The sequence below is a fragment of the Thermothelomyces heterothallicus genome (assembly GCF_042370625.1).
Source record: "Thermothelomyces heterothallicus CBS 202.75 unplaced genomic scaffold P884_scaffold_25, whole genome shotgun sequence".
Lineage (NCBI taxonomy): Eukaryota > Fungi > Ascomycota > Sordariomycetes > Sordariales > Chaetomiaceae > Thermothelomyces > Thermothelomyces heterothallicus.
This window is the reverse complement of record NW_027192586.1, coordinates 541,684-569,087: the sequence shown is the minus strand read 5'-3', so window position 1 is coordinate 569,087 and position 27,404 is coordinate 541,684. Positions and strand designations below refer to the sequence as shown.

General features: G+C 49.5%; 4 protein-coding genes across 4 annotated transcripts; 2 read left to right on the top strand and 2 right to left on the bottom strand.

Moving 5' to 3' along the window:
• The first annotated feature begins 12,898 nt into the window (after nucleotides 1-12,898).
• On the top strand, nucleotides 12,899-15,421 carry P884DRAFT_263443 (uncharacterized protein). The gene is made up of 3 exons (XM_069441759.1): nucleotides 12,899-13,336; nucleotides 13,405-13,845; nucleotides 13,974-15,421. Exons 1-3 carry the CDS (start codon nucleotides 13,101-13,103, stop codon nucleotides 15,256-15,258), a joined length of 1,962 nt encoding a protein of 653 aa, XP_069294963.1. The 5' UTR covers nucleotides 12,899-13,100; the 3' UTR covers nucleotides 15,259-15,421.
• On the bottom strand, nucleotides 15,422-17,505 carry P884DRAFT_287165 (nitrogen permease regulator 2). Its single transcript, XM_069443861.1, has 3 exons — nucleotides 17,259-17,505; nucleotides 16,760-17,200; nucleotides 15,422-16,659 (listed from the first exon to the last, which is right to left on the bottom strand). The coding sequence occupies exons 1-3, from the start codon at nucleotides 17,299-17,301 to the stop codon at nucleotides 15,626-15,628; spliced, it is 1,518 nt and encodes a 505-aa protein (XP_069294962.1). The 5' UTR covers nucleotides 17,302-17,505; the 3' UTR covers nucleotides 15,422-15,625.
• Nucleotides 17,506-17,791: 286 nt separating this feature from the next.
• Nucleotides 17,792-21,047, bottom strand: P884DRAFT_331907 (Vps53-like protein). The gene is made up of 2 exons (XM_069445752.1): nucleotides 20,827-21,047; nucleotides 17,792-20,669 (listed from the first exon to the last, which is right to left on the bottom strand). Exons 1-2 carry the CDS (start codon nucleotides 20,867-20,869, stop codon nucleotides 17,998-18,000), a joined length of 2,715 nt encoding a protein of 904 aa, XP_069294961.1. The 5' UTR covers nucleotides 20,870-21,047; the 3' UTR covers nucleotides 17,792-17,997.
• A 364-nt stretch (nucleotides 21,048-21,411) lies between these two features.
• P884DRAFT_302337 (uncharacterized protein) lies at nucleotides 21,412-24,222 on the top strand (the record flags this gene model as incomplete). Its single annotated transcript, XM_069444937.1, has 1 exon — nucleotides 21,412-24,222. One exon carries the CDS (start codon nucleotides 21,412-21,414, stop codon nucleotides 24,220-24,222), a length of 2,811 nt encoding a protein of 936 aa, XP_069294960.1.
• Nucleotides 24,223-27,404: the final 3,182 nt, after the last annotated feature.

Genomic DNA, 27,404 nt, shown 5'->3' with positions numbered 1-27,404 from the left:
CGGAACCTAAGGGGAACACTCAGGAATAAGGGAACCAGACAAGTATATTAGATAGCTAGTCACTCATCCTGGTGGACTCTGGAGTTCACCAGTGATAGCAACCGCCCTCACAATTTCAGTACTTCTAGCAGCATCGCACTATTGTGAGAGACAACTCTGTTGTTGTGAACCCTTTGGCTTCACCGAATCCCTCAGACGACTTGCACACTTGTCCCGCATCACTCACCTTCGTCTGAACCCTTTCAGAAGAAGTCTGAGTTGGGTTCGTCACACCAAGGGTTAAATACCTTGTTCGCTAGCTCGGATTTGACGTAAAGGATAATTAGCGGCTTCCCTAGAGTGAACTAGAGGCCACTTCTAGCGAATTGATCTAGGAATATATAAATCGCCGTTAGATTTAACCGCTATCTAGAAAGAAACGAGGCTAACCCCCGAAGCAGAAGACTTCTGGCTAGACCTAGGGTATCGTACCTAGCTAGGAAGAAGCCAAATAATACCTAGAGATATATACCTTTAATAGGCTACCTTAAATCTGTTTTAACACTAGAAAACCCATTACCATTCTTTATACCGTTATCTTTGTTGCTACTTTCATTCCAAACTCTACTGTTTACTATATATAGGCTACTTTAAACTGTATATCTAGCTTAGTTAGCTACTAAATAACCCAACTATTTAGTGAATAGGGCTAAATAGCCTACCTATTTGGTATAGTAGGGCTAAATACTAATAGCTTAAGCCTTCTTTCATCCTATCTTTAAAAGCCCTGCCTAAAAACTATAAAAACCCCCCGATTTCCTACTATTTTCTAGTTTTTCGAACCTCTTCAATTCTTCCATAATTTCTTTAATAACCACCTTCTTTTCTAACCTTTAAACTCTTTAATGCTAGCCTTTTCCATTAACGTAACTATATAGCCATCTCCTATAGCTTATATACTACCATTTCTATCAAAAGGAGGCCTTAGAGAGTATTTTCCCACTACCTTTTGTCTCATTCTATCGCGTACACAAGAAAACCACTCACTTTCGTGACTTTCGCTAAATTTGTCGACCTAGAATAGCTTAGTCCCATTAGTTATAATGGCCAAGTCTAGAAGCAAGGCTAGAAAAAGCGACAAACAGGCTACTAAAGGCGCCTAGGGCCCTATAGTAATAATAGTAGTAGCTATAGTAACAAGCCTAGCCACCGGAAACAAGCCTCTGGTTAGCTAGCAAGATATACCTATATCGTAGTCAGCAATAGTAACCAAAGCAGCCGACACCCCGGTCACCGTGTTTACGCCTATCAATCGGCAGAAGAAGTAGACGGCCATAGAGGCGTCTGACTAGGCATAGGCTATACCTACGCCCGTACTAGGCGTATACTCTAGCCCTATAAGCGAAAATAACACTCTAGCAGATAGTAATATCTAAGATCTCCTTGAGAACCTAGACATAATACTAGAAAGCGGTATAGGCTTCACGGCTAACCTAGGTACCAAAGAGGAATTCTATAATGACCTGGTAACGGGTAGCCCAATCTGAGTACGCCGTAAAGAGGCAGCTATAGCCTTTAAGGGCGAAGATCCTAATATGCTATAGTATAACCTATAACGTATACCCCCTCGAGTCGCTAATGCCTCTTGTAGTATCACCTACGACACTTTTGGCCCTCTATACCTATAGTTTCCGGAGGACGCTATAGTCAAATGGTATTATAATAGTAAGACGGGCGCTATAGCCTAAGTCCCTAGAAGTATGATTAATATGGTCTATATTAGTAAGAGCAAATATAAGGTAGTTTACCTACTAGCTATATACTACTTTGTTAATAGCTACTAGTTATAGGGAGAGCAAATGACTATAGCTAACTATAAGACCTTCTATAGTATAGATAAGGATAATACTACTAAGATTCCCCGTTTAGAGGCTAAATTTACCTTTGTTAAGATCAAGGGTAAAATAAAGGTAATACTATTTAGTGTCATTATAGGTACCTCTATTATAGTTAACCTATATAAAGCTACTAATAGCGATAATGACTATATTATACTAGTACTGTTTTTCGCTAAGCACTATAAGACCTTAAACCTATAGGGAGGATTCTAGCCTTATGCTACTGATGGTAATATAGTATATAAGATAGGGGGCACCTATATAGTTACGTGCGCTTAATATGTTAGTAAAACCGGGTAGGTCCCTGTCGATATAATCAAGGTACACTAGTATAAGTAGCTAGCTAACGCCTTCCCTAACATTCCTATAGATAAGGATATTACACCGACCCCTCTATTGCTAATCAAGGTTGCCATTACTAAGGTATAGGATATAGTAAACAAGAAGAGGCCTCTGACACTACTAACTACGTGCCAGGTAATTCTGACGCTCGAGCCTACCGACTTCCTATCCTATAAATCGGATATAGCTTAACTAGAGTAGGACTACTAAGAGTCTAGCCCTACTAACGCTACCTAAGATACGACTACGTACCTATATACGTATACTAGCTTGCCTATAGCTATACTATAGGGTACCAAGTAGCGTAACGAAGAAAGTATATCGGTCATTAATAAGACTATAGCTAATACTACTACTAGCCTGACGGCCTAGGCCTTATTATAGCCAGACTTAATACTCTAATCGCCTAAGCCCGTGCCTTAGCCTATTACGCCTATTAGGCACGCACAATATAGGGCACCTACCGGTAGATTTGCCTATAGGACTAAGAGGGATCCTAAGGACAAAGAGGAGGAGGCCGAGTCCTAGGGCAGGCTTAATAATACGCACGTTACCTTTAACAGCCTCGAAGAGGCCGAAAATACCCTTATAAGCATAGAGTTTAACCCCTTTACTAATACTAATGTCATCAAGTCTAGCCTGTTATATCCGTCTATAGCTATAACGATTAGGCCTATCAAGGACTACCTTGCCTATACCTATTAGGAATGTCGTAGTAACAAGGAAATGCTTATCTATACCTGCTACTAGATCTGCCGTTTCTACTAGAAGGCTAGTAATGACTTGTATAGGGCTAATATAGCTATATACAGCCTTAAGAAAAAGCTAGAGAACGCGTATAAGGCCTACTATACTACCGGTATAGTACCTACTAGTATACTAGAGCCTAAGGAACTACTAGTAGCCTATATCTATATACCGAAGGGAGATAATAATACCTTAGTTAATAGTTACCTATTTAAACTCGGCTACCTTTACTACGGCCTGACTAGTCACTAGGGCCTATACTTAGCGCCTATATACATTACTATAGCCTATAGTGCTACTAAGGATAACAAGACCGACGAAGACTTCGCTAAACGCCGGTACCTAGCCACCGAGGCTAACCTTCTTAATATAGGTCAGGCTATAGTCTAGAGGTAGGATACGGCCATTAGTAGCGTTAAAAAGGACCTTAACCAAGTTAAGGAGGAGCTTAGGCAACTAAAGGAGGCTTCTACGGTTACAAATAACAACCATACAGCTACCCTTGACTAGAGGAAGGGAGCGGACGAGAAGATATAGCAGCTAGAAGAAACGATCGCCTGGCTTACCGAGTATACTATGGCAATTACCGTACTACAGAAGGCTTCTAGGAGCCAGGAGCCTATAGCTCGCCTACCTCCGCTAGCTACTACTAGATACGGTACTCCCCTAAATTCGATTACTAGGCCGGTAGTATACCTGCCACCCGCGGCCACTGGCTAGAAACGCCTGCGCTCGGATACGCCTATATAGGAGAGCCCCTTGTATAAGAGGGCTACTAGTACGGTCTATAGTAACTACACCCTAGTCAGGGATGCCTAGGCTAGGGCTAGAACACTTGCGCGGCCCCCTTAGGAGCATCTATCTATAGTGTCGGCATTTATCATAAATTTAGGAACTGCTAGGAAGAAGGACTAAGGGACGGATAGATTTGATAATAGGAGGACAAACGGGACACTTGCTAGGATTGTTACTATAGACAAATAACTAATATATTTACTAAGTTATAACGGGTTGTCATATTTTTCTTTTCGAACCCCGGCACCCATTATAGTATATGGCTATTAGTAGGTTAGATCCGATAGACCTACTAATAGGGATGATAAGCTAGGGGTTATAGACATGTATTTAGATAGTATCCCTAAGTGCCTCTGGCACTTAGAAGAATTAACGTATCTTATCACTACTTCTGTAGACCTGTACTAGTTAGTCTAGGAGTGCTGCCTATAGCGCAAATACCGCTATAGTGTTATATCTTGTAGCTAGTCCGAGCTATAGTCATTTGTAGCTATCGAGCTGTAGTAAGAGCGCTAAGGTAATTTAAGATACTAGCTAAAAAGCTACCTATATTACTATTAAGCAGATTAAATAAGAGTATAGGGAGGAATATAAAGTCTAGAAAAGGCACCTAGAGAATAAGATTCCTAGTACTAATAGGTATTACCTTTATATAGTAACCTTTACCAAATTCCTAGAAAAGACTAATAAGAATAACTATCTTCCTTTTGACGATAATAACCCTCTCTAGGTTCTACCAAAGGAGCATTAGCTACTAGCATTTTTTAACTTTAGAGATAGAAAAGAAGTCCTAATCCCCTAGTTAGCTAAGAAGCCGTTATTAGAAGTCAAACTCCTATCCCCTAAATGTCCTAGGATATAGATTAGTAACGTAACTATAATGTCAATTTACAATAGTAATAATAATAGATTTGACTTTATAGATAGTAATGTGACAAACCCAACTTAGACTTCTTTTAAAAGGGTTCAGACGAAGGTAAGTGGTACAGGACAAGCGTACAGGTCGTCTAAGGGATTCGGTAAAGCCAAAGGGTTTACAACAACAGAGTTGTCTCTCATAGTAATACGATGCTATTAGGGGTACTATGATTATAAAGGAGAGTTGCTATCACTAGTGAACTCTAGAGTCTACCAGAACGAGTAACTATCTATATATATATATAACCTTCCCAGATCACCTTGATCAGTCCTTAGTCAGTGATCCTAGTAAGCCGCTTATTGCGATTAGTGACTTTACACTGATCTTGGTAATCGTAAGCCAGTATACGGTAGGGCTTATAGTGCTCCCTACGTTATGATTGGTTCTTCCTGTCCTTTCGGCTTGATTAGCCTATCCGTGCCGGTGGCCTAGGCGGCATCTATATATATATTTCCGTGATACGATGCCCTCCCTCCAAGGCTTTTAACCCGAAAGCCCTCTTAGGCTGTTTCAAATAGCGCTAACTCCCTCTCGTAACTTGCTCCTATAAGTTCCCCCCCCCTTGCTCCCTTCTGCCGTTTACTATGGCTGACTATATGAAGAAACGCTATCGCGATACAACACGTGAACGTCGTATCTTAATTACTACGATTAAGCGAGACGGTTCCAAAACTATACCGTATTCTAACTATTAGCGTATAACGCCTAAGAAGCGTTATATTATATCGGGAAATTCTAAGAGGTGCTTAAATTATACGTGTAAGGGAAAGTCTTATGATAGGCTGAATATAGTAGATTCCTATAAGTAGCTTCTATTTATCCTCTTGTTTCTATTCTAACTTGTTATAATGTTATATAACTAGCGTAAGCAAGATAGGCTAGAGGAGGAAATTTTAGCGATAAAAGATCTACTTTAGTAAACTTTAAGCTACCTTATACGTTTATATCGTTAAAAACAAATATTACGTGACTAGAGTAATAAATTCGTTTATCGAGGTATATAGGGTTTAGATAAGGAGGATAGGGTAATAGCTCTAATGTTAGACGAATAGGATTTAACAGGTTAGGTATAGGCGTTAGGCGCCTTTAGTATAATTGACTAGGAAGTAGTTAGCTTGTCCCTAAGGTCGGCTCCTACTAGTACTTCTTCCTTCTTAGACGCCGGTTAGGTTCCTAAGTTAGCCCCTATAGTCGGTTAGGATTCCTCTAATAGAACTATTCTAGTTTCTTAGGGTAGTTTAAGTTCTTAACTAGCTCCTATAAGTTATCTTCTATTCTAAAATCAAGCCATTTGACTAGATACTATAGTTCCCCGTTAATAATATATAAATCTAGGATTTCCTTGACGTCCTATTCTTCCTCTTCGTCTTCTACTTTAATATTTATAGCGATCTTGGCGTTTTTCGGTACTAGTTCGAGAAGTGAAATATAAAAAGTATCTATCTATAATTATATAGATAATAGTAACGATAATCGGTAGTTAGATGTCGAAATTCGTTCTTTGATAACAAAGGGTCTAACCTTCTTAAAGTCTAGCTTCGTGCTTAGTCGTTTGGTTCGTAGGTTTTATATGATTAGATAGACTTTGTCTCCCCTCTCTAGGTAAGGTCCCTCGAGCCTATGTTTATCGTAGTAGTTCTTTATTCTGGTTCTGACAAACTCGAGTTCCTTTTTGAGTTTCTTATATAGTGCGTGTATCTGCTTTACTTTGACTGCCGCTCTTAGTACTATGACCTCTAGTCCTTACCTAAGGTCTGCTTTATATCCGTAGTTTGTAAAGAACGGTATAACTTTAGTTGTTTCTATTGGCGTTATATTATAAGCGAGTTATATTATTAGCAATAGTATAACCTAGTCATCTTGCTAGTAGTTAACATAGGAACGGAGGTATTGCTTGACAATTTGGTTTAGTCGTTCTGTTTGTCCGTTAGTCTATAGGTGATATACTATTAACAGTTTGCTATTAACGCCTAATCGTTATATTAACGCTTGCCAAAACTTCGATACAAACTTGGTATCTCTATTAGTGATCTATTCTTACGGCTAAGCGTATACTAATATAACTTACCGATAGATTATATCTACTAGCTATTTAGCTATCTAGGACTCCTTATAGGGAAAGAAGTATACCTATTTAGTTAGGCGATCTACTATAATAAGAATACTATCGTAGATTACTCCTATAGCTATATCCTTAGATTCTAGTAGTTTTGTAATAAAGTCTATTATAACTAAACTCTATGGTTTGTCAGCTGTTGGCAGTGGCTAAAGTAGCCTATATGGCTTATATCGTATCGTCTTGCTTCGATTACAGATGTCGTAGCTCCGTACGACTTCCTTGACTCGTGCCGTTAATTGTAGAAAGTCGTAATGTTTCTTGACTTATATGATAGTCTTCGTAACTCCTTTATATCCTCCGAGTTTCGACTTGTAGAGTTCTCGAATCATTCGTAGCTATTGGTCTTTATTATAGATATACGCTTTACCTTGGTACCAGAGTTTCCTATCTTTTTCTTCTACTTCGCTAGGTACTACTAGTCTAGGTGCTGCTTAATATTATACCTCGTTAATCCTTTCTTCTCGAAAGATTATATAATATTCTAGGAACGAGTCAAGTAGATTATCTTCTATAGGTGTCTACGTTTTATAATATAGTGTTCCGTCTATTTATTCCTTGAATAATAGTAGCGTTATTTCTGTTTGTCCTTCTATATAATCCGTTTATTGGCTTAAAGCGTCCACTTATACATTTTCTTTGCCTTTCTTGTAGCAGATCTCGAAGTTAAATTCTATAAGGAATTCTGCCTATCGTATTTATTGTCCGTTAAGCTCCTTTGTTATTGTAAAGTACTATAGATTCTTATGATCTATATATACTTGTACTGGTTTAATCGTACCACTAAGATATAGTCACTATTCCTTAAAAGCTTCGACAATTATAAGTAGTTCCTTGTTATAGATTAGATAGTTAAGACGTAATCTATCAAGCTTCTTTGAAAAGAAGGCTATAGGATATAGCTTCCCTTGCTTGTCTTATTATCCTAACTGTCCTCCGATAGCATAGTCTAAAGCGTCCGTTTCCACCTCGAATAGCTTCTTAGGGTCTAATAGTACCAGTACTAGATCCTTGGTAATAGCGTCGCGAATCTACGTAAATACTTACTTGTGTCGCTCTTCCTATTAGAACTTAGCGTTCTTCTTAGTAAGCTCGTATAATAGTTATACGATCGCTCTAAAATTCCTAATAAACATCTAGTAGAAGTTTATAAACCTGATAAAACTTTGTACTTCTATAACTAACGTCGGTTATAGCCAATCTTTGATAGCTTTAACCTTTAAGGGTTCTATCCGAATTTGTCTTAGGGATATCTTATATCCTAAAAACACTATCTGCTTAACATAGAATTCGCTTTTCTCCTTATTAACTAATAGCTTATACGCGTATAATGCGTCTAGCACTACTCTTATATACTTCTAGTATTTATCTATCGTCTTAGAGAAGATAAGTATATCGTCAAGATAGTATACTGTAAATTTGTCGAGAAAGGGTTAGATAGCTTGATTAATTAGGGCTTGGAACGTTACTAGCGCGTTTGTAAGTCCGAATGGCATGACAAGGTACTTATAATAGCTATAGGGTATCCTAAAGGCCGTTTTCTACTCGTCGCCTTCTTTGATCTGTATATAGTTATAGGCCGATAGTAAGTCAAGACGCGTAAAATATTAGGCTCCTAATAACTAATCTCGGAGCTATAAGATTAGCGGTAACAGGTATCGGTTTTTCACGGTCTGTTCGTTAAGTTACTGATAGTCGATATATAACTATAGCTTTCCGTCTTTCTTAGGTATAAATAGGATTAGGTAGCCTGCTAGTGATATCGATAGGTAGATATATCCTCTTCGAAGATTCTCCTCTAGATATCGCTTAAGTTCTTCGTTCTATATCTAGCTTATATAGTAGATCTTAAAGAACTTTAATCGTACTCCTTCCTTAAGCTTGATCTCGTAATCCTATAGGCCGTATTCTGGTAATCCTTCTAGATACTTCGGTTCGAATACTAGGTATCCTTTATACTCCTTTGGTACTTCCTCGGTCTTATCTCGTTTCTCCATTTTCTAATAGTATACGAACTTGGTTCCGTCTATAGCGATACTAGCGATTTCTCCTATCTCAACCTATTGCTCTAATTACAGTGCTCCGTATTCGTTAACGGAGAGAACAGCTATCGGCGGTTTAGCTCGTTCCTCCTGTCGTAACGTCGGTATCGTTATACCGCTTCTTCTAGAGTCTATAGTAGTCTATCTACTACTACCCGTCTCTTATAGTAGATCCATAGGATATGCCTTCCCTTAAGTATTGTCCGCTTACGATCCTTGTATACTCCCTATCATACCGGTCGAATATAACTCTGTCCGGGGTCGTAGGTAGCTACTATTCTTCTAGCTAATGTCCGAGTTATAGTCTTTATATTATAGTAGTCCTAGTATTATATCCTTGTCGTCGCCTATATCTATAATGCTAAATACGACTACTATAGTCTTCCCTACTATAATAATATTAATTGGTTTAGTCTCCCTATGTACCTATTATGTCGGGAATAGCCCTTTAACTATGCCATACTTCTATTTCATCCTCTAGGGTATCTATAGCTAATTTATAAGTATTGGCGAAATCAGGTTCATCTCTACTCTACTATCTATTAGTATAAGCATTTCGTATTGCTTCTATTATACCATTATCTATAGTTACTTGTCTTACTATCGTCATCTAAAGATTATAGCGATTTCCTATATTTCTGCTAGGAGGTCTTGATATAGTAGTCTCTTATACTAGTTCCTCCTATACTACGCTACCACTCGCCGCTATATAGGCGTTAATAGTTTTTAGGCCCCTTGAAGGGCCCTAACCCGTTTCCTAGGTTAGTACTAACCTCTTTGATTATTCGGCTAATAGCGGCTTTGTCAATTGTTCTTATTTCTATAAGCTATTAAGTGCTTATAGCTTCCTACCATTAGGTCTATTCTACTTTTCGTTATATAGTCTATAGCTTTATCTAAAGCTCCCGAATTCGCGATTTCTTTTTGTCCGCGTGATAGAGACAATCGTTGCTCTAGCATAAGTCCTATATGTCTTGTCCTATTCCGTAGTGCCTAGGCCAGGCTTGTCTTGGAACTACTGTAATGCCTTCTAGACTCCGGGTTTCGATCTTCTAGAGTAATTCGGCCGCTCTGTTTCCTATGTTATAGACCTATTCCATAGGGCGTAAACTTCTATCCCCGTTTTCCTATTAGGTTGGCTAGTGATTATTTTCGAATTTATTACGGAAGTAGTATTAGCATTCGTATACTATACATTAGAACTAGGGCACTTGTATATATACTTTATATCAAGGGTATAGTTATATAGCATTACCTAGAAGATATTAGAATTCTTTTCTAAATCCTTCCTACTATATATAGACTATAGGTACCCTAATGTTAAGGTAGGAATATTTCTTCTAGTAGCTTTCCTATATATATTTGTCTTTTCTATAGTTTATATATATAAACTAATACTCTAGGTTCTATATGTTATAGCTAAGTTACTAATCGTTAAAGTACATAGTATAACTATTAGGTCTATTATATATTATAGGCTATTCCCCTTTAATGGTTTCTATAATATATTAGAGTTCCTTTATTTCGTCCCTTATCTCGTTACTCTACTAGGCGAGTCAAGTCAGGTATCTATCTCGTTTACGTAACTCCATATTAAGCTAGAAGACTTCGTTACGGTACCATTTGATCCGTTCCTAAAGGAATAAGATATTTGGTCTAGGTCGGTCAACTCCTTAGGTATCGGTTATCTACAATCTATCCCGTCTCTACATGACTATAAAACCCTACTACCTCAAGGCTAGGAGAATCGAAATCGGTGGTATATACTCCCCTACTATATCCTATTCAGCAATGCCTATCTTAGGGTCTATAGTAACTAGTTCGGAGTACGGCGTCTATTTGTCTTTATTATTATTATTATATTCAAGATTGTCTATATCGCTATCCCTGTTTTCGTAGCTCGTGGCTACTACTTTGACAATGTCCTTGGTTTCGTCGATAACCGTAGTTTCCTTTCCTAGGACTGGTTTCTAATCTTTCTTTAGGCTTCGACATTCTTACTTATAGTGTCCTTTCTTTCTATAGTTATAGTAAGTAACATTAGACTTGTCTTTAGCCGTCTTCTTCTTATCCTACTTCTATACTATATCTATATCTATAGCTCTAGGATATATCCTATATAAGGTACTAATGTATACTTGCTTTTTCTTGTTATTAGCCTTAACTATAGTTCTATTTATTTGACCTTGTTTCCACTATTCCTATATATAGAGCTAATCGTCAATTCTAATGGCCTATATAATATATTTATCTAACGTTTTAGGCTAGTTATACTTATATAGCTTGTCTTTAACCTTTTCCTTTAAGCTATTATAAAATAGTTATATTAATGCCTTGTTATTAAGCTAAGACTTAAGTATATCCTATCTAAATTATATAGTATAAGAGGCTACTAACTTAGTCTATCAGAGATTAGCAAGCCTTTCTTACACGTAAATCTTCTCGTCTTTGTCGCTAAAGACCTTCTAAAGCTCTTCTTCGAAACGGTCGTAGGATCGGAAGACTACCTATATAAAGGCGTCTCGGTCGTCCTCGTCTTCCTTAGTAAGGTAATCATTCTACATAGGTTCGAACTATCTAAATATCTTACCCTCTAGTCTTATAGCTATATAGAGGACTTTGGCTTTATTATCTAGAAACTTGTCATTATTAAGCTGGAAGTAGGATCGGAGGTTTATTAAAAACCCTATAAGATCCTCCTTAGTTCTTCCGTATTTACCAGGTAGTTCGATCTTAATACAGCTTACTTTAGTAGTCTTAAGTGCCTTGATTTTAGTATAGGCCTCGTTAACTAGTTTCTACAAGTGCTTTTCGCCATTCTCAAGTTCCTTGATTCGAGCTTAAGTAGCCTTATCTCTCTAGTCTAACTCCTAGATTTGCTACTAGAGTTGACTAAGCTAGGCAAGTAGCTATTTAGCTATAACGTTAGTAGCCATATCGATATCAAGGTCGAAGTCACCTCTATTCTAAACCATAACAGAACAAAGGGAGTAATAGCAACGTATAACAAACCTAACTTAGACTTCTTCTAAAAGGGTTTAGACGAAGGTAAGTAGTATAGGACAAGTATATAGGTTGTCTAAGGGATTTGGTAAAGCTAAAGGGTTTATAACAATAGAGTTATCTCTTATAGTAGTACGATGCTATTAGGGGTATTATAATTATAAAGGAGAGTTACTATTACTAGTAAACTCTAGAGTCTACTAGAATAAGTGATTATCTATATATATATATAACCTTCCTAGATCACCTTGATCAGTCCTTGGTTAGTGATCCTAGTGAGCCGCTTATCGCGATCAGTGACTTTACGCTGATCTTGGTGATCGTAAGCTAGTATACGGTGGGGCTTATAGTGCTCCCTACGTTATGATTGGTTCTTCCCGTCCTTTTGGCTTGATTGGCCTATCCGTGCCGGTGGCCTAGGCGGCATCTGTATGTATATTTCCGTGACAAGTAAAGATAGATAAAAAGAGGATATCAAGTTACTATCTCTATCTAGGGTTAAGAAGGAGTCTCTATATATAGCTATTATTAAAGATATTAGGAGGTTTAAGAAGTAATAAGCCTATAAGTCTATAGTAGTAATGCTAGGGATAAAAGATAATAACTATTACTAGGAGGCTAAAAGAGAAGGTATAAGAGAAGGTACTATTGTAATTAAGAGTATTAAGAGTGATAGGGATAGGGGGTATAATATAGAGGGAGAGGGAGATGAAGGCGAGTTATATAACCTATTATTTGACTAGTTATAACTAGGTAGAATTAAATTTTACTATGTTTTTGAGCTTTTCAGAGCCTAGTTTATAATTAAACTATTTATAGCTATTTAAGGCTATTATTGTGATGGTAATTGAACTTGATGGCACCTTTTGTAAAGACGTGATTATATAGGAAATTTGGTGGCGATGTGTCCGGCTATATTGGTATGTCCGGGGGTTTTGGCCCTACCTGTCGGGAGACAGGTGGTAGTCCTGAACTAATTAGTCAGCAACTAACCACCGGGTACTAGAGCTGCATAAGTGAGAGTTCGATGAGAATGGCTTGGCAACTCGGCAACCCTGGCCAAAAATTTGGGGAAGCTCGAGCGCGCATCGCGTGGGCAAACGAAACGATCATCTTCGGCGCAGTCGACCCCGGCGACGACCCCACGACAACCTCGGACTGATAACTCGACCGGCTGCCTTTTGGCGCCGTAGTATGCTTGCGGCTCGGTTCCAGAATTTACCGAGTCACTTCTAGGGAGAACGCGGGCGGGGGCGGAAATGGCGTCGTCAATGGCGCTCCTCGTCCGCAGGGGCGCCGTCTGCCGCAGCTGCCTCCTCGCCTACGCCACGAACATTGCGCCCACCCAGCGCAGGGACATCTCGACCAGCTGGCTGAAGAAGACCGAAGAGGCGAGGGCGCAATGGGAGCAACGAGCGCGCGAGATCCAGGAGGGGAAGCGGCAGAATTTCTGGGACATGCTGGAAGAGCGGGGCTACGTCAAGGACACTGCTGGGTAGGCAGGGTGCATTTTGCGCGTACTCCGAGGGCCGCAGCCGTTCTAACGCGTCGGGACTGGTGCAGGTCGAAAGAGACGATCCGCGAGCTCATGAGGACAAAGAGGATAGGCGCCTACGTCGGCGTTGATCCCACGGCGAGCTCGATGCACGTCGGCCACCTCCTCCCCCTCATGCCGCTCTTCTGGATGTACATGCACGGATACGGCGCCTATACCCTCCTCGGCGGGTCGACCGTCAAGATCGGCGACCCCACGGACCGCATCAAAGACCGCGACCCCATCAGCAAGGCCGACCTGGCCATGAACGTCACCAAGATGCATTTCCAGATGAAGAAGCTGTGGGCCAACGTGGAGCTGCAGGCGAGGAGGTTCGGCTACCAGAAGGAATGGGCTTGGAAACGCGGGCTGGTCAACAACAACACCTGGTGGAATTCGGTCCCCATGCTCGAGGTCTTGAAGAGGGTGGGCGCCTTCATGAGGATCGGGCCGATGCTGTCTCGCGACACGTAAGTAAAAACAAACGAGCCCGGCCTGCCGACCCTGCTCTCATACTCTCTCTCTCTCTCTCTCTCTCTCTCTCTCTCTCTCTCTCTCTCTCTCTCTTCTCTTCTTGACTGACACTCTCATTGCACAGCGTCAAGCGCAAGATGACGGAGGGGAACGGCGTCTCGTTTGCCGAGTTCTCGTACCCGATCATGCAGGGTTGGGACTGGTGGATGCTCTTCAGCAGGAACAAGGTGCAGATGCAGATCGGCGGGTCCGACCAGTACGGAAACATCGTGACCGGCGTCGAGCTCGTCAAGGCCGCCCGCGACAGCGAGCCGGATCCCTCCAGGCGCCTGCCTGCCGAGAGCCCGCTCGACGACCCCGTCGGTTTCACCGTCCCGCTCCTGACGGACTCGTCCGGTGCCAAGTTCGGCAAGAGCGCTGGGAACGCGGTGTGGCTTGACCAGTACATGACCCCCACGTTCGATCTGTATGGCTACTTCGTCCGCCGGCCGGACGCGGACGTGGAGAAGCTGCTCAAGCTCTTCACTTTCCTGCCGCTGGAGGAGATCAAGAAGGTCATGGCGGAGCAGGTGGAGGACCCGGCCAAGCGTGTCGCGCAGCACCGCCTCGCCTACGAGGTCGTGACGTTGGTGCACGGCGAGGCCGCGGCCAAGGAGGCACAGGAGCAACACCGGATGATGTACGGCAAGGGCGGCCCGATCATCCAGTTCACGACGACGAAAGCGCCGGGTGACGAGTATGCGGCCCCGTCGGGGGAGCCGACGACGCCGAACAATGCTCCGCGGATCGACATGATCCTCCCCGAGTCCCTGATCATGGGCAAGTCGATCGGCCGCATCTTGTACGCCGCCGGCCTCGCCAGCAGCGCGAAGGAGGGCCACCGGCTCGCCGCGCAGCAGGCCGCCTACGTCGGCGGGATGCCCGGCCGCAGCCCGGGCAAGGGCGAGCCCATGAACCCGGCCCAGCTGACGTGGAACCCGGTCAAGCTCTGGTTCCCGCAGGAGACCCAGAAGTACCTGATCGACGGCAAGATCCTCATCCTCCGCAAGGGCAAGCACAACGTGCGGGTCATCCAGATGGTGAGCGACGAGGAGTACAAGGCCTCGGGCCAGCACTACCCGGGCCAGCCGTACACGGGCCGCCTCCGCGCCCTCCGGGAGCACATGGCGGCGCTCAAGGCCGGCAAGATGACGCCCCGGGAGGTGAGGGAGGCCATGCAGCAGCCGACCGAGGAGGACGACGGGGCGATCCTCAAGTTCCCCAAGGAAAAGAACCCCGAGCAGACCAAGCTCGAGGCGCAACTCGAGGAGCTGCTCAGGGAGGCCGAGGAAAAGGAGAAGAAGGAGAAGGAGAAGGAGAAGGAGGAGAAGGAGGAGTCCGCCGACACGAAGCCCGGAGCTTCCTCGTAATTACAGTGCGAGGAATAGCCCGGGTGAGAGAGAGAGAGAAACAAAAACCGGAGAGGGACAGGATGGAGAGCCGGCTTCTCGGCTGTCCTTGTAAGATGTAGATCTTGTCTTGCCGCGTCAAGCAGCTCTGTATAACTAAAAAAAACACTTGTTCTGTACCAATATAGAAAAGGACCCCGTGGGTGCCCGGGGCAACTGCCTCTGTACTAAAACTTCCTATACATATGTTTAACAACGGCACACATGACTATATATACTACATGCGCGTATAAGTTATCCATGTGCATGTGTGTGTTCGTGTTCGTGTGTACGCGTAGTACGAGTGTATGTATGTATGTATGTATGTATGTACGTGCCGGCTCCCCCGTCACCTGTACAAGACGGTCAGGTCGCCCGCGGGGGCGGGGAAGCTCTTGAGCTTCTCCATGATCTCGGCGTCGGTCAGGTTCTGCTCCGTGATGATCTGGTCGAAGGGGTGGGCGCCGTCGGTGTACTTTTGCAGCGGGTCGCCGCCGGCGACGGGCCGGGCCTGGCCGGTCGCCAGCGCCGCCAGGTACTGCTTGGACACGACGTACTTGTGCACGCGGTACAGGCACCCCTTGATGACGCCGAACTGGACCAGCCGCCGCACGTCGACGTACCGCAGCACGTCGAAGCCCGCGTCCATGTGGCCCTTGAGCCACTCCATCACCGTCTTGCCCACGCAAAAGGTCGTCATGAGCTTGATGAGCATGTAGTTGGAGACGCGGTACGGCTGGTTGGGTGGATGATGGTGGGGTTGATGTTGTTGATGATGATGATGGTGGTGGTGGTGGTGGTGAGGGTGGTGGTGATGGTGGTGGTTTTGATGGAGGTGGTGGTGGTGATGGTGGTGGTGGTGACCGCCGGCGGTGTGGTTGTCGTTGGAGTCGTGGTCGGTGTACGTCTCGACAAGACCGTCGCCCCGCCGGACGGACTCGCCCGGTCGGGTTGCGGATTGCTGCTGCTGCTGCTGCTGCTGCTGCTGCTGCTGCTGGTAGGCGGCGCTGCCGAGGCCGACGCAGACGTAGTTGGCGCACTCGTCGACCATGCCGTCGACGTTGGCGATGAAGTCGTGGATGCCGGGCCGCGGCGCGTAGCAGGCGCCGAAGAAGAACATGTCGAGCAGCAGGATGGTGTCGTAGTAGAGCAGGTGGCGCAGGGCCAGCTGCGTCAGCTCGAGAGAGACGTCGGCGAGGATGGCGATGCGCCGCACGTCCGAGACGCCGTCGATGTGCTTGACGACGCGCTGTAGCGTCAGGTCCCATGTCGAGTCGACCACCTCATCGAACTTCATCTTGGCCACGGGTACGTGCCAGCCTTTGACTTCCGGGGGTGTGGGATGGTATGGGAAGAGCTTCATATTGATCGTGTTGGCATCGTCTTGACAAGGGAGGAAATAAGGAGGGGAGTCGGCGTCAGCACGATGAGATGAGAGATAGAAATTGCAGAAAGGGAGAGAAGGGGGGGGGGGGTTACTCACCGACTGGGATCATGCACTCGCCGTAGTTGTTAAGGTCCTCTTTGATGATCTCCAGCAACGACCCGATCGGGCGGCGGGTACCGGAAGCGTCGGCGTCCTGGCTGAGGAAGCCGCTCTGCTTCTCCATCTCGGCAAACGTGACGGCCAGCCGGCGGACGACGCGCTCGTAGGGGACCTGGTCGACGTCATGGTCGACGACGAGGCCGAAGTTGAAGATGAACTCGTTGCGGTCGTACCGGGGGCTGGGGATGGAGACGGGGAAGCCGAGGACAAAGTACTTGCCTTCGGGGTCGGCGACGGTGATGTAACGGTTGCAGAAGGCCTGGCGCGGGATGATGTACTCCTGCAGCACGCTGTAGTCGAACAGCGGCGGCTTCGTCGTCGGGGCATCGGGATCAGGGACGATGCAGCCTGGCGGGCTCTGGGCCACAATCTTGGTCCCTGCCGCAGAGGTTAGCGATGCGGTGGTCTGTCTGAGCGAAGGTAGGAAATTACATACCTTCCTGGGGAAAGAAGCGGGCGTAGAATATCCCCTGGATCATTTTCCCAATCTCTTCTTTCCTGGCATATGAAAGTGGGCCGTTCCACGAGCCCTTGATGCCGCTCCGATCGAGCTCATCGAGGGCGAGTGGCAGTCGAAAGGAGGCTCAATGTAGTTCCATCAGAGGAACAGATTGTCGTGTCAATCGCACATCCGGGTGTATCTGGATGATGCTAATGCCCCAAATCGGGCACTAGTGAGTGAGTGGTTGATGACTGATGTGAATGGACTCCTATCAGTGTTGAAGTTGAAGGAACTTGGCGACTGGCAATCAGCCTAGGAGGGGCATGCCGACTAATACCCTAACCCTCATATCTGTGTTTCACCTGGTTTGGGAGAGAAGATGGCGCCTCGGGTACCTTGACCTACTACCTACCTTAGCTTCAAGTCTTTTTGAGGTCGTGCATTGGGTTTGCGGTCTATGTCGAAGCTGTCGTCGGCAACTATCTCAGATTTATTCGGGTATCAATTGCCTGTGTTGCCGGTGCTTCCTCCTTTTGATTCAGAATCAAGTGCTTCGTACAGAGAGTAACTCACATGAACAAATGCTTCGAAGAAAACGGATTAATCACTCCGTCCACTCCGTAGCTACATATTTTACGAGCCTCCCTAAACCCCGGAACCAGGACCGCTTCACAGAAGGATTGCTTGTTTCGCAACGGTAAAACCACTGTATACTAGCGCATATATATCTCTACTAAGACTCTGACCCTCCGGTCGGCGTGATGTCCCTCTTTCCAAACCGCGCGCCGAACCCGCCAATATCCCTGCGGAAGAACTTGCCGATATTCTTGAGGTTCTCGTTGATGGTCGCCTTCTCTTGCGCGCCGGTGCCGGCCCCGCCGCCAGCCCCCGGCCCGGTCGCGCCCGCCGTGGTTCCCATCCGCTCGACACCGTCCCGGGCCGCGTTCAGCAGCTTCTCGCCGAGCGACGCGGCGTCGAACCGGCCCTGCAGGCCCGTCGCACCCCCCAACGTGGTCGAACCGCCACCGCCCCCGACCGAAAAACCGGACATGCCGCCGCCGCCGCCGCCGCCGCCACCGCCACCACCTAGCCCCATCGACGAGGACGAGGTCGACGACGGGCCCGGCCCGGCCATGAGGGGTGTCAGCAGCGGCGAGCTCTGCACCAGCTGCTGTTGCTGCTGCTGCTGTCCGCCGGCGGCGCTCGAGGCGGCGTCGCGGTGGATGGCAAACAGCTCCATCAGGTGGGCTTGGTCCTGCTTGCGCACGCCCTTGAGCTCCAGGATCTTGCGGAAGTTGGTGTCGGAGCGGTCGCCGATGTGGATCAGGTAGGCCTGAACGAGCCCCTCTGGCGGCGACGGGCGGACCTGGAGCGTCTTGAGTAGCGGGTCGATGCGCCCCATCGCTTGGTTGACCCGCTTGAGGAAGGCGGCCGGAGGTGGGTGCTGCGACGGCGGGGCGGATCCCGGGCCAGCGGGGGACGAGGTGGAGGAGGAAGTGGTAGCGGTGGTGGTGGTAGTAGTAGTAGTAGTAGTAGTGGTGGAGGCAGAAGTGTTGTGGTAGGAGAGCAGGTTCTCGAGCGATTTGGTCAGGACGTATTTGTCGAGGAGCATCTGCTCCGCGCCGACCTCGCCGACGGGGCGGCACTGGACGACGTTGTTGATGTAGGCTGTGGCGAGGTGCTCGACCAGGTTGTCGCAAAAGGCGCGGGCGTACTGCTGCTTGATGACTAGCGGGAGGATCTCTTGGGCCTTCCCGTTTAGGCGCTTGAGCAGCTCGCCGACGTATGAGCTGTGGTCGCTGACGCTCTCCATGCGGCTCCAGTTCGTGTTCCTCATTTCCCGCCAAGCACCCTCGCAGTCGAGCTCGACCTTGGCCACCAGGGTCATGACGGCGGCGCTGGCGACCCCCATGAAGGCGTCGGACTGCGACGAGAGGTCCACGTTGGAAGCCATGTCCGGATCGATCCTCTTCTTTATGCTCTCCTCCAGCTGGCCGGTGTTGGTGTACCAAAAGTCGGCCGAGTTCAGGACCAGGATGACCTCTTGGACCGGTGGTCCCTGCGGCCCGCCGCGCTGCAGGAACGCAACGAGGACCTGCTGGGCGTACTCGTCGAGGTACTTCGCGAACGTCTTGCTGAGCTCGAGGAGCCGCTCCCCGGTGGACAGCTTGGCGCACTGCGAGAGGGTGAGCTTATAAAAGTGGAAGAGTTCGATTGCCGAGGGGATGACGGCCTGTGGAGAGAACTCCTCGTCGGGCGGAATGAGCGGTTGCGTCTTGTACTTTGGAATCATGGCCGCCAGCGCCTTGTCCTGCAGCTCCACCCACAGGCTCAGGTACGGCTCGAAGGCGACGGATATGGAGCCGTTGAAGTTCTGGATCCGGTCGTCCGCCGAGCTCAGGGTGTCGATGCTGGCCCGGGGCTCGCTCGCGAAGCGCCGTTCCAGGCTCTGCTCAAAGTCCATGGTCTCCTGCAGGCAGCTGAGCAGCAGGTTCACGTCGAGCTTGGCCCCGTCGATGCGGCGCATGCTCTTCTCCAGGATGCCCTTGAAGTCCTCCCGCGTGCCGTCGCAAAAGGCCATGGCCAGCGTCTCGCCGACCCGCCAGTGGGGCGGAAAGATGGAGGCGTGCTCCTCCTCGTGCGTCTTGAGCATGCGCCTGAACCAGGCGTAGCGCCGACCGATGTTGTCGAGGCTGCCGGCCTCGTCGTTGCCCCGGAAGACTTGGCGGTACTCTCGCAGCTCCGTGTTGACGTACCACGTCACCAACCTCGTCTTGGCGTGCTCCCCCAGAGCGTCCATGACGAGGCAAGCCTCGACCAGGACGGCGCGGCGCGCGGCCACCTCTCCCTTTGCAAAGGCCAGCTCAAAGTCCTCGCAGACCTGCTCGAGCAGCTCGCGCTGCAGCTCGCTGACGTTGCGGCTCAGGACGGCGATCTGCTCGATGCTGCGATAGCTGTTGAAGTGGCGCATCAGCTGCAGCACCGCCTGCAGGAGGCCGGCGCACTCGCGATACTGGCGGGTCCGGGCGAGGCCGCGGAGCTGTTCGTAGGCCGTGGTCAGCATCTGGAGCCGCTTCAGGGCGGTCATGCTGAGGGTCAGGTTGCGCTTGGTGCCGTCGAGGCGCTTGATGTCGGCCGTCATGGTGGTGATGTCCCGCTCCGTCTGCAGGGCGCGGCTGCGCACGCTCTCGATGCGCTGGAAGAGCGAGGCCAGCTCGGCCTGGGCCGACCGCATGCGCTCGAGCGACGAGTCGGGCCCGTAGGCCTGGGCGGCCTCGAGGGACGCGATCGAGCGGGACAAGTCATCCTTGTGGCGCCGGATGGCCGACGAGACGCGGGATACCGATGAGACGGTCGAGGGGTGCGAGAAGAGGAGGTTCAGGTGTGCGATCGGGTCGTACTCCACTGCCAGACATGGGACAGGTCAGTTACGTTAGTTATTATCCTTGCGGCCTGCCCCTCGCGCGGACAGCGAGCCCGTATCCCGGAGCCACCACATCGCTAAGGTCGTCGGCCGGTCGGTCGGTCCGTCGGTTGGGTGGTTGGTCGGTACAGTACTCACCTGAATCGAGAGACGGGGATTCTGCAACGGAGATGATGTTCATGGTGCTCTCGTTACGAACCAAGTGTCCCGCGCAGTTAGTTATCTACCTCGGTGATCGACCTTGGCGAACCAGCCGCCTCCGTGCTGAACGAATTTATTAATTGGACAGTTGCAGTCTCGTGTTTCCCAGGTTGTGATTGTCAAGGGTTGTTTAAAGGTTGGATGCCAGGTAATCCGTAGAGGATGCAACTAAGAAGTTACAGATTAACGGCTGCAAGTTAAGGTCAAGGTCCTCTCTAGGTAATAACAAGTAATAATAAGTGGTCAATGACCAATTGGCAGCAGGAATGGAAGCCTGGAGTTTGAGCCCAGTGGCAGGCTTGGCAGGCCAGTAACTGGGAATTAAGCTAGGCCCACCTGCAGTGCGCGTTCGACCCCTGCCCGGTTAGCTTTGTGGCCTCGATAAGGAAACATCCAGCGCGGCTATCGCCAGTTTGACACCGACAACACCCAAACCTCTTAAAAAATTCCATTTCGTGCTCGCCCCCCTAGAGGGAGACTCCCACGACAGCACCACCGGGCCAGGATGCCGCGCCGGACATCATGGACTCCTCTGCCGCAGCGTCGACGCTGACCAGGCAGCGCCTCAGCGTCGCCTTTTTGTCGCTTGCCGCAACCGCGACCGTGGGCTACTTCTGCTACCGCATCTACCACCCGCCGCTCCCCGACCCGCCCCCGGACCGTCGGCTGCACCGGAGCAACGCCGTCCGCCACCGCCGGCGCTCGATTCCCGATGTCGTCCGCGCCCACAGCCGCGAGCCGTCGGAGGCGTCCACCACCTCGATCGAGTCCAACGCCGACGAGAACACCCACCTCGGCAACGTGCAGCCCTTGAACGACGCCGAGACGGTCGCCGACGACCATGTCATGGAGGACAACTGGTACGATGACGCCAACAACCAGTTCGCCGGCCAGCAGCAGCGCGCCGGCCAGAACATCGTCAGCCTGCTGTTCCGCGTCTCCGAGGATAATGCGCGCCGCAACGCCTATGTCCACCGGGGCTGCCTGTGCAACGGCTGTGGCGTCACTCCGATCCGCGGCATCCGCTACCGCTGTGCCAACTGCACCGACTTTGACCTCTGCGAGACGTGCGAGTCCCAAGGGCTTCACACGAAGACCCACATCTTCTACAAGATCCGCGTCCCCGTCCCGCGTCTCGGGTCCCGCCCGCTGCAGCCCGTCTGGTACCCCGGCGACCCCGAGAACTGCGTCCGGCTGCTGCCCAAGCACCTGATGGCCAAGCTCTCCAAAGAGACGGGCTTCGAGCGCCCCGAGCTGGAAGCCCTCTGGGAGCAGTGGACCTTCATGGCCAGCACCGAGTGGCGCGAGGACCCGGACGAGCTCGGCCTGGCCATGGACCGCAAGACGTTTGAGCGCTACCTGGTCCCGTCCGGCGGCTACCGCCACATCGGCCCGAACCTGCTGCACGACCGCATGTTCGCCTTCTACGACGACAACAACGACGACCTCATCGGCTTCTCCGAGTTCCTGCGCGGCACCGCGTACCGCAAGAGGAAGGACAGGCTCCGCAAGGTGTTCAAGGGCTACGACATCGACGGCGACGGCTACATCAGCCGCCGCGACTGCCTGCGCTTGTTCCGGGCCTATTACGCCATCTTCAAGCACATGCACAGGGACATCCTCGACGGCCTCGACGACCAGGTTATGAGCTCCACCGAGGTCGAGCAGCTGGTGACCAGCAGGCAGCCCCTGAGCAGTCTCTTCGGCCGCGAGGGCGGCTTCTCCCACGCCGACACGGACCGCCCCATGGAGGGCAAGGTGGTCAACCTGAACACCGGCGAGGTCCACATCACGGACGGATCAAACAGGGCCGTCAGCGAGGACACCCCCGACACTGACGACCGCCGGTCCATCCTGACCAACGTCTTCACCCGGCAGGCACACGTTGCCGAGAGCCTCTTCATGCCCGTCATGGACCACCCGCGGTCGACCGGCGAGAGGACCTCGGGCCTGGAGTATCTGAACGGCTTGCTCAACCCGCCGACGCGGATCAGCGACCTGCCCGCGCTTCTCCTCGGCGAGACTCGTGATGGCGATGACTTTGTCGTCGTCGTCAATGGCAGCGGTGGTCAGGACGGCCGCAGCGGGGACGACAACTCGTCGAGCGCGAGAGAAAACGGCGGTGCTTCCGGCTCCGGCGACGACAGTGGCGATAATCGCGGCAGCGCAAATAGGTCCTCGGGATCCGCATCCGGCGATGGGAATCAGCGCCGGCCGTCGTATCGGGTCGCCTCGAGCCGTCGCCTGAGGGTGAACGCGCGGAGAAAGTTGTTTGACCGTTGGAAGAGGAGGCAGTTCTACCTGGACGAAGAGGAAGGAATGCTGCCGCCCGAGGATTGGAGCGAGGACGACGACATCCTTGCCAACCTCAACGGCCCGGTTGACGAGTCCGAATTTGCCCAGCCACCCCCATCCTCTCGGTCTCGCTCGTCCTCCAAAGTCAGGTTTGCCGAAGATACCGATGACTTCGAGGTCAGGTCCAACCCTTCGACTTCCTCAAGGAGCATCCCCGAGAGATGGGGCGGCATTGAGATCCCGGATGCCGAGCGAGACTTGGGCAAAGAGATCTTCTACCAAGTCAGCCAGCAAGCCTTCAACGAGATCCTAGACACGCTGTTCAAGGCGAAAGAGGACCTAGCCGTGCAGGCCGCCGAGACCAAAGCGCTGCGCGACCAGCACAGGCCCTTGTTCGAGTCGATAAACCCCGACGAAGACGACGAAAAGGACGGCGCAACCCCCGCAAAGTCCAAGGCGACCGAAGACCCCGAATTGCAGGAGGAGTTGCTCGCCAGGAGCGGCTATACCATCGACGAGGGCACTCAGAATGACACCCCCAAGCCCGAAGAGGACGAGACCAGCGATGAGGGGGGCGACGACGATTCATCATTGCCGCCTCCAGTTCCAGAGGAAGGGTCCGCCGACGGGTCCTCCTCGTCTGCCGAAGTCGCCGAAGTCGATACGTACCGCGACCCGACCCTGCCGCAGTTCCGGCCCAATTCCGAGGCAGCATCCCGGGCGGGCCGAACCCAGCAGAACCCGCCACCCGCCTCCTCCCGGAAATCAAGCGCCAAAGCAGCAGGAAAAACAGCGGCCGGGGGCGGGAAGAAGAAACCAGCCGCCGCCGCCGCCGCCGCACCCAAGCGGCCGATCCCGCGCGCCACGCTGGTCAACTGGAAGCGTCTCGACCTGGCCGAGCAGGAGGCTAAGGAGCGCGGCGGGTGGGGCCGGCTGAGCTACGACGAGTTCGAGCGCATCTACAAGAGCGCCGAGGCCCGCGGCAACCGGCTGGACTACCTGGGCACGTGGATCGACTTTTGCATCCCGTCGACGTAAGACGGGAGAGAGGCCGGCGTTGCCGATGGTAGCGGTAGCGGTAGCGGTAGCGGTCAGTAGACCTTGTGGATGCGTGCGTGGGGCGGCGCGGCGAGCGGCGGTCGAGCTTCACCGCGGACTTTACTCGAAAGTGGGCGTACGAGGGGAAACGAGCGGTAGTAGTATCTGACGGTTGATGCAGTGGGATATGGTGCGCGCTGGTATACTTTGGTACAGAGCAGAGCGGCGACATGGTATGCGGAGCGTGATGCGAGGCTTTGCTTGGACGGGTTCGGAAGGGAGGGAACAAAAAAAAAAAAAAAAAAAAAAAAAAAAAAAAAAAAAAAGAGAGAGAGAGAGAGAGAGAGAGAGAAAGCAGAGCGAGAATGTGTGCATCGTCGTCCTTTACCTTATCAAAATGGGCCTGTTGTGTAAGAGATAAAAGGCATTGTAATCATTATTGAAGGCGGTGTTAGTGATGGTCTGGTAGTTCTACTACAACTTCGCTACGAATGAGAAGGTTCTCATTCCACGAAACCCTAATATCTAGATATAACTGGCAGACGATATCATTGTCTCATTGACGATGAGACCATTATATGACTTCCAGCTTGTTTTCCGTTCTACGCTGGTTTCGACAAGCAGTGGGAGGTGTGTGTGATGATCTAATTAGCGGAGAAAGTTGGGAAAAAAAAAAAGGGGGGGGGGGGGGAGGCAAAGGTAAATATATACACGGGCCACAACCTCGATGACTCGGCAACGGAATGCATAGTTAATTTAGTCACAAATCATCAGAGGATCAGGATAAAACGGTGGCAGAGAGCATTACTTGTGTGTTAAGAAGATTCCCTGTTTGCGAGAGACCCCACGTTGCGCGTCGTTATTGATCAGGATCTCGGCCATCCTGACGAGAGTGCTGAGCTCAGGAAGTGGCTGTCCCATGCCATCAGCGAGCTGGATTTCCAGCCTCTCGTTCGCTGCCCAGGTCGGCTGAATGCGTACAGCGATTGCGTCAAGAAAGGCGTAGATTCCTCGAGCGCCCTGCACTTCCAGGATGTTGTGTTCGCTGGCTCGCTTGAAAGCGACATTGAAGTCTCTGATCCAGCGCTGCGGATTGACTCCTGAACGCTTGGCTGCATCCAGACTGGCCATATATTGCGCTGCAACCATTGTATGGAGCGTCCCGACAGATAGCGTAAGCATGGAGCGAAGCGCCTGGATGATGCCTCTGATGAGGTTGACATCCTTCTTTCTGCGCGCCTTCGCGGCTTTGTAGAGTTTGGGATCCACGGTATGCGCCAGCCATCGTTGCAACTGTCCCATGCGCTTCCTAACGTCTGCAGCGTGCGCGATGTCTTTGTAAAAGGAGTCTTGCAGTCGCGCGAATTCGGCCATGACGGCTGCGTCTGAAGGCATCAAATCCGCAGACGTCGAGGGCGACAATCCTTCTGGGAGTTGCTCCTGGGACGCCAGGATAAGGTTATCTCTGGCTTGCTCACGGGTTGGGCGCTGTGGATCTTCCAGATCTGGCTCGCGGTCGCCGTCGGGGTCAACGAATCCCCATATACCGGCGGATTTAGCCCGCGACTGCAGTTTAATGTACCACGAATTCCAGGAAATGGGCCCTGTGAGGCGCGTGGAAGTGTCGACTGGGATCTCGGACATGATGGACGCGTCGTCGAATGCTTATTGAAGCAGGGTAAGAGTGTTCGTAGTGGAAAGGAGCTACCACTGATATTGAAGATGCGTCGGCAGAGGAGCAGTCAAGTCGCCGGGCTTATAACTGCCGAACGCAGTGGTAAGCTCCGGGAGCGTTATAGATAGTCTCTGCAGTGGGTGGCTGTACGGAAGGAAAAGTGCCTTGTTGAACTATCTACAAAGGAGACAAAAACGAGTGATATTTATAGATAAAGGAACTGGCCAATGCGTTGAACAGCCTCATACAGCTGTGGCATGCGTGTGGCTAATACTCTTAACTAGAAGCTCCACAGCTTCTGACACATAGGTTCTTGTGCTCAACCGTATGACAAATGACCAAATCTATACGTGTAACAAGATAGTTATTTGTCTCCTGGCGTTGACAGTACGAACCTGCGCGCTGTAACATGGGACGCCCCGTTCATGATGATCATTAATTATTAATTACTCCCCGTAATCAAGTCGACTTGCGCGAGTGGAAGGTACCTCTGGTACATACGCATTATGGCCCCTTGCCTAAAAACTTTCACTGTAGATTTGGATTCGAGCCTGGGGTATGTATCTCGGAAGTTGTAGTTGCGCCTGGGAGGGTTTGCAATGGTCTCGATCAATCAAACACCATCAGTTTCTGGCGCATGCCCAAGTTCTACTTAATTAGAGAGAGATCCTCCAGGGCTGACTGGGAAGCTGCCTTTGGTACATCAATGCTCGATCGTAGGATATGACACCAATTACCGGTCTCATTGGAGAAGCCTGTCCTGATCTAACTGGTCTAACGGATCGTAACGGAGACCAGCGTTGTTCCTAATTCATGCGTCAAGACTTGTCACCCACCCGTTGAGTTCCGGTCATCAAAGTCCGCAGCCAATCGTCGGTTCTCAGCCACCCACCGAGCTGTTGCCTGTAGGAAATCGCATGTGATCACTGGAACCTGTACCCGACGTCGGTGATGGACATGATGGCGCTCAAGCATTCTCCAGTAGAAAGTACACAGATTTCCTTGATTGGTTGACAGCCACTTCTTGCATAAGGTGTCGTGGCACACCTGGTGATCGAATTGCCGGTGTGACCGCCTGTGTGTAAACCTCTGCTCACTTCCCGGATTGTGGTCAGGTTGGGCAGGTCAGGAGCCGCCAGGGCCAATAACGAGGGGCGGGTTGGTGAGGTCCCGGCTGTAGGGATGTTGAAATGAGGCCCTACATACCTCTCGTTTCCTGTTGGTTTTCTCAACCCTCATGGGCCGCAGGTATTCGGGCATTGATCTATTCCCGTAGCCCTGACAATACTCGATTGTATGCGGTTGGGCTTGCTTCATCGTATCGCTTGGCGCAGTGTGTCATATGTGGCGGAAAACTAAAGAGCTCGTGTTTGCGAGGTTGGTTCCTTGTAGGTTCTTTGTCAGAATAATACCTACTTAGGTGCAATTTCTAGAAGCAGCAATTCCGGCGTCTCTTTTGCAGTTTCACATTCTTGAACTGAGGCGAATACTGTACCTCTAGGGGGGG

Bases quoted from the DNA above. Each gene is read 5' to 3' on its own strand.
- P884DRAFT_287165 (XM_069443861.1), bottom strand. From the start codon at position 17,301: ATGATCCAGGGGATATTCTACGCCCGCTTCTTTCCCCAGGAAG. The intron at 17,201-17,258 runs GTATGTAATTTC...CCTCTGCGGCAG, and splicing joins CCGCTTCTTTCCCCAGGAAG to GGACCAAGATTGTGGCCCAG. The intron at 16,660-16,759 runs GTGAGTAACCCC...TCCCTTGTCAAG, and splicing joins CGAGTGCATGATCCCAGTCG to ACGATGCCAACACGATCAAT.
- P884DRAFT_331907 (XM_069445752.1), bottom strand. From the start codon at position 20,869: ATGAACATCATCTCCGTTGCAGAATCCCCGTCTCTCGATTCAG. The intron at 20,670-20,826 runs GTGAGTACTGTA...CATGTCTGGCAG, and splicing joins ATCCCCGTCTCTCGATTCAG to TGGAGTACGACCCGATCGCA.
- P884DRAFT_263443 (XM_069441759.1), top strand. From the start codon at position 13,101: ATGGCGTCGTCAATGGCGCTCCTCGTCCGCAGGGGCGCCGTCTGCCGC. The intron at 13,337-13,404 runs GTAGGCAGGGTG...GGACTGGTGCAG, and splicing joins TACGTCAAGGACACTGCTGG to GTCGAAAGAGACGATCCGCG. The intron at 13,846-13,973 runs GTAAGTAAAAAC...CTCATTGCACAG, and splicing joins CCGATGCTGTCTCGCGACAC to CGTCAAGCGCAAGATGACGG.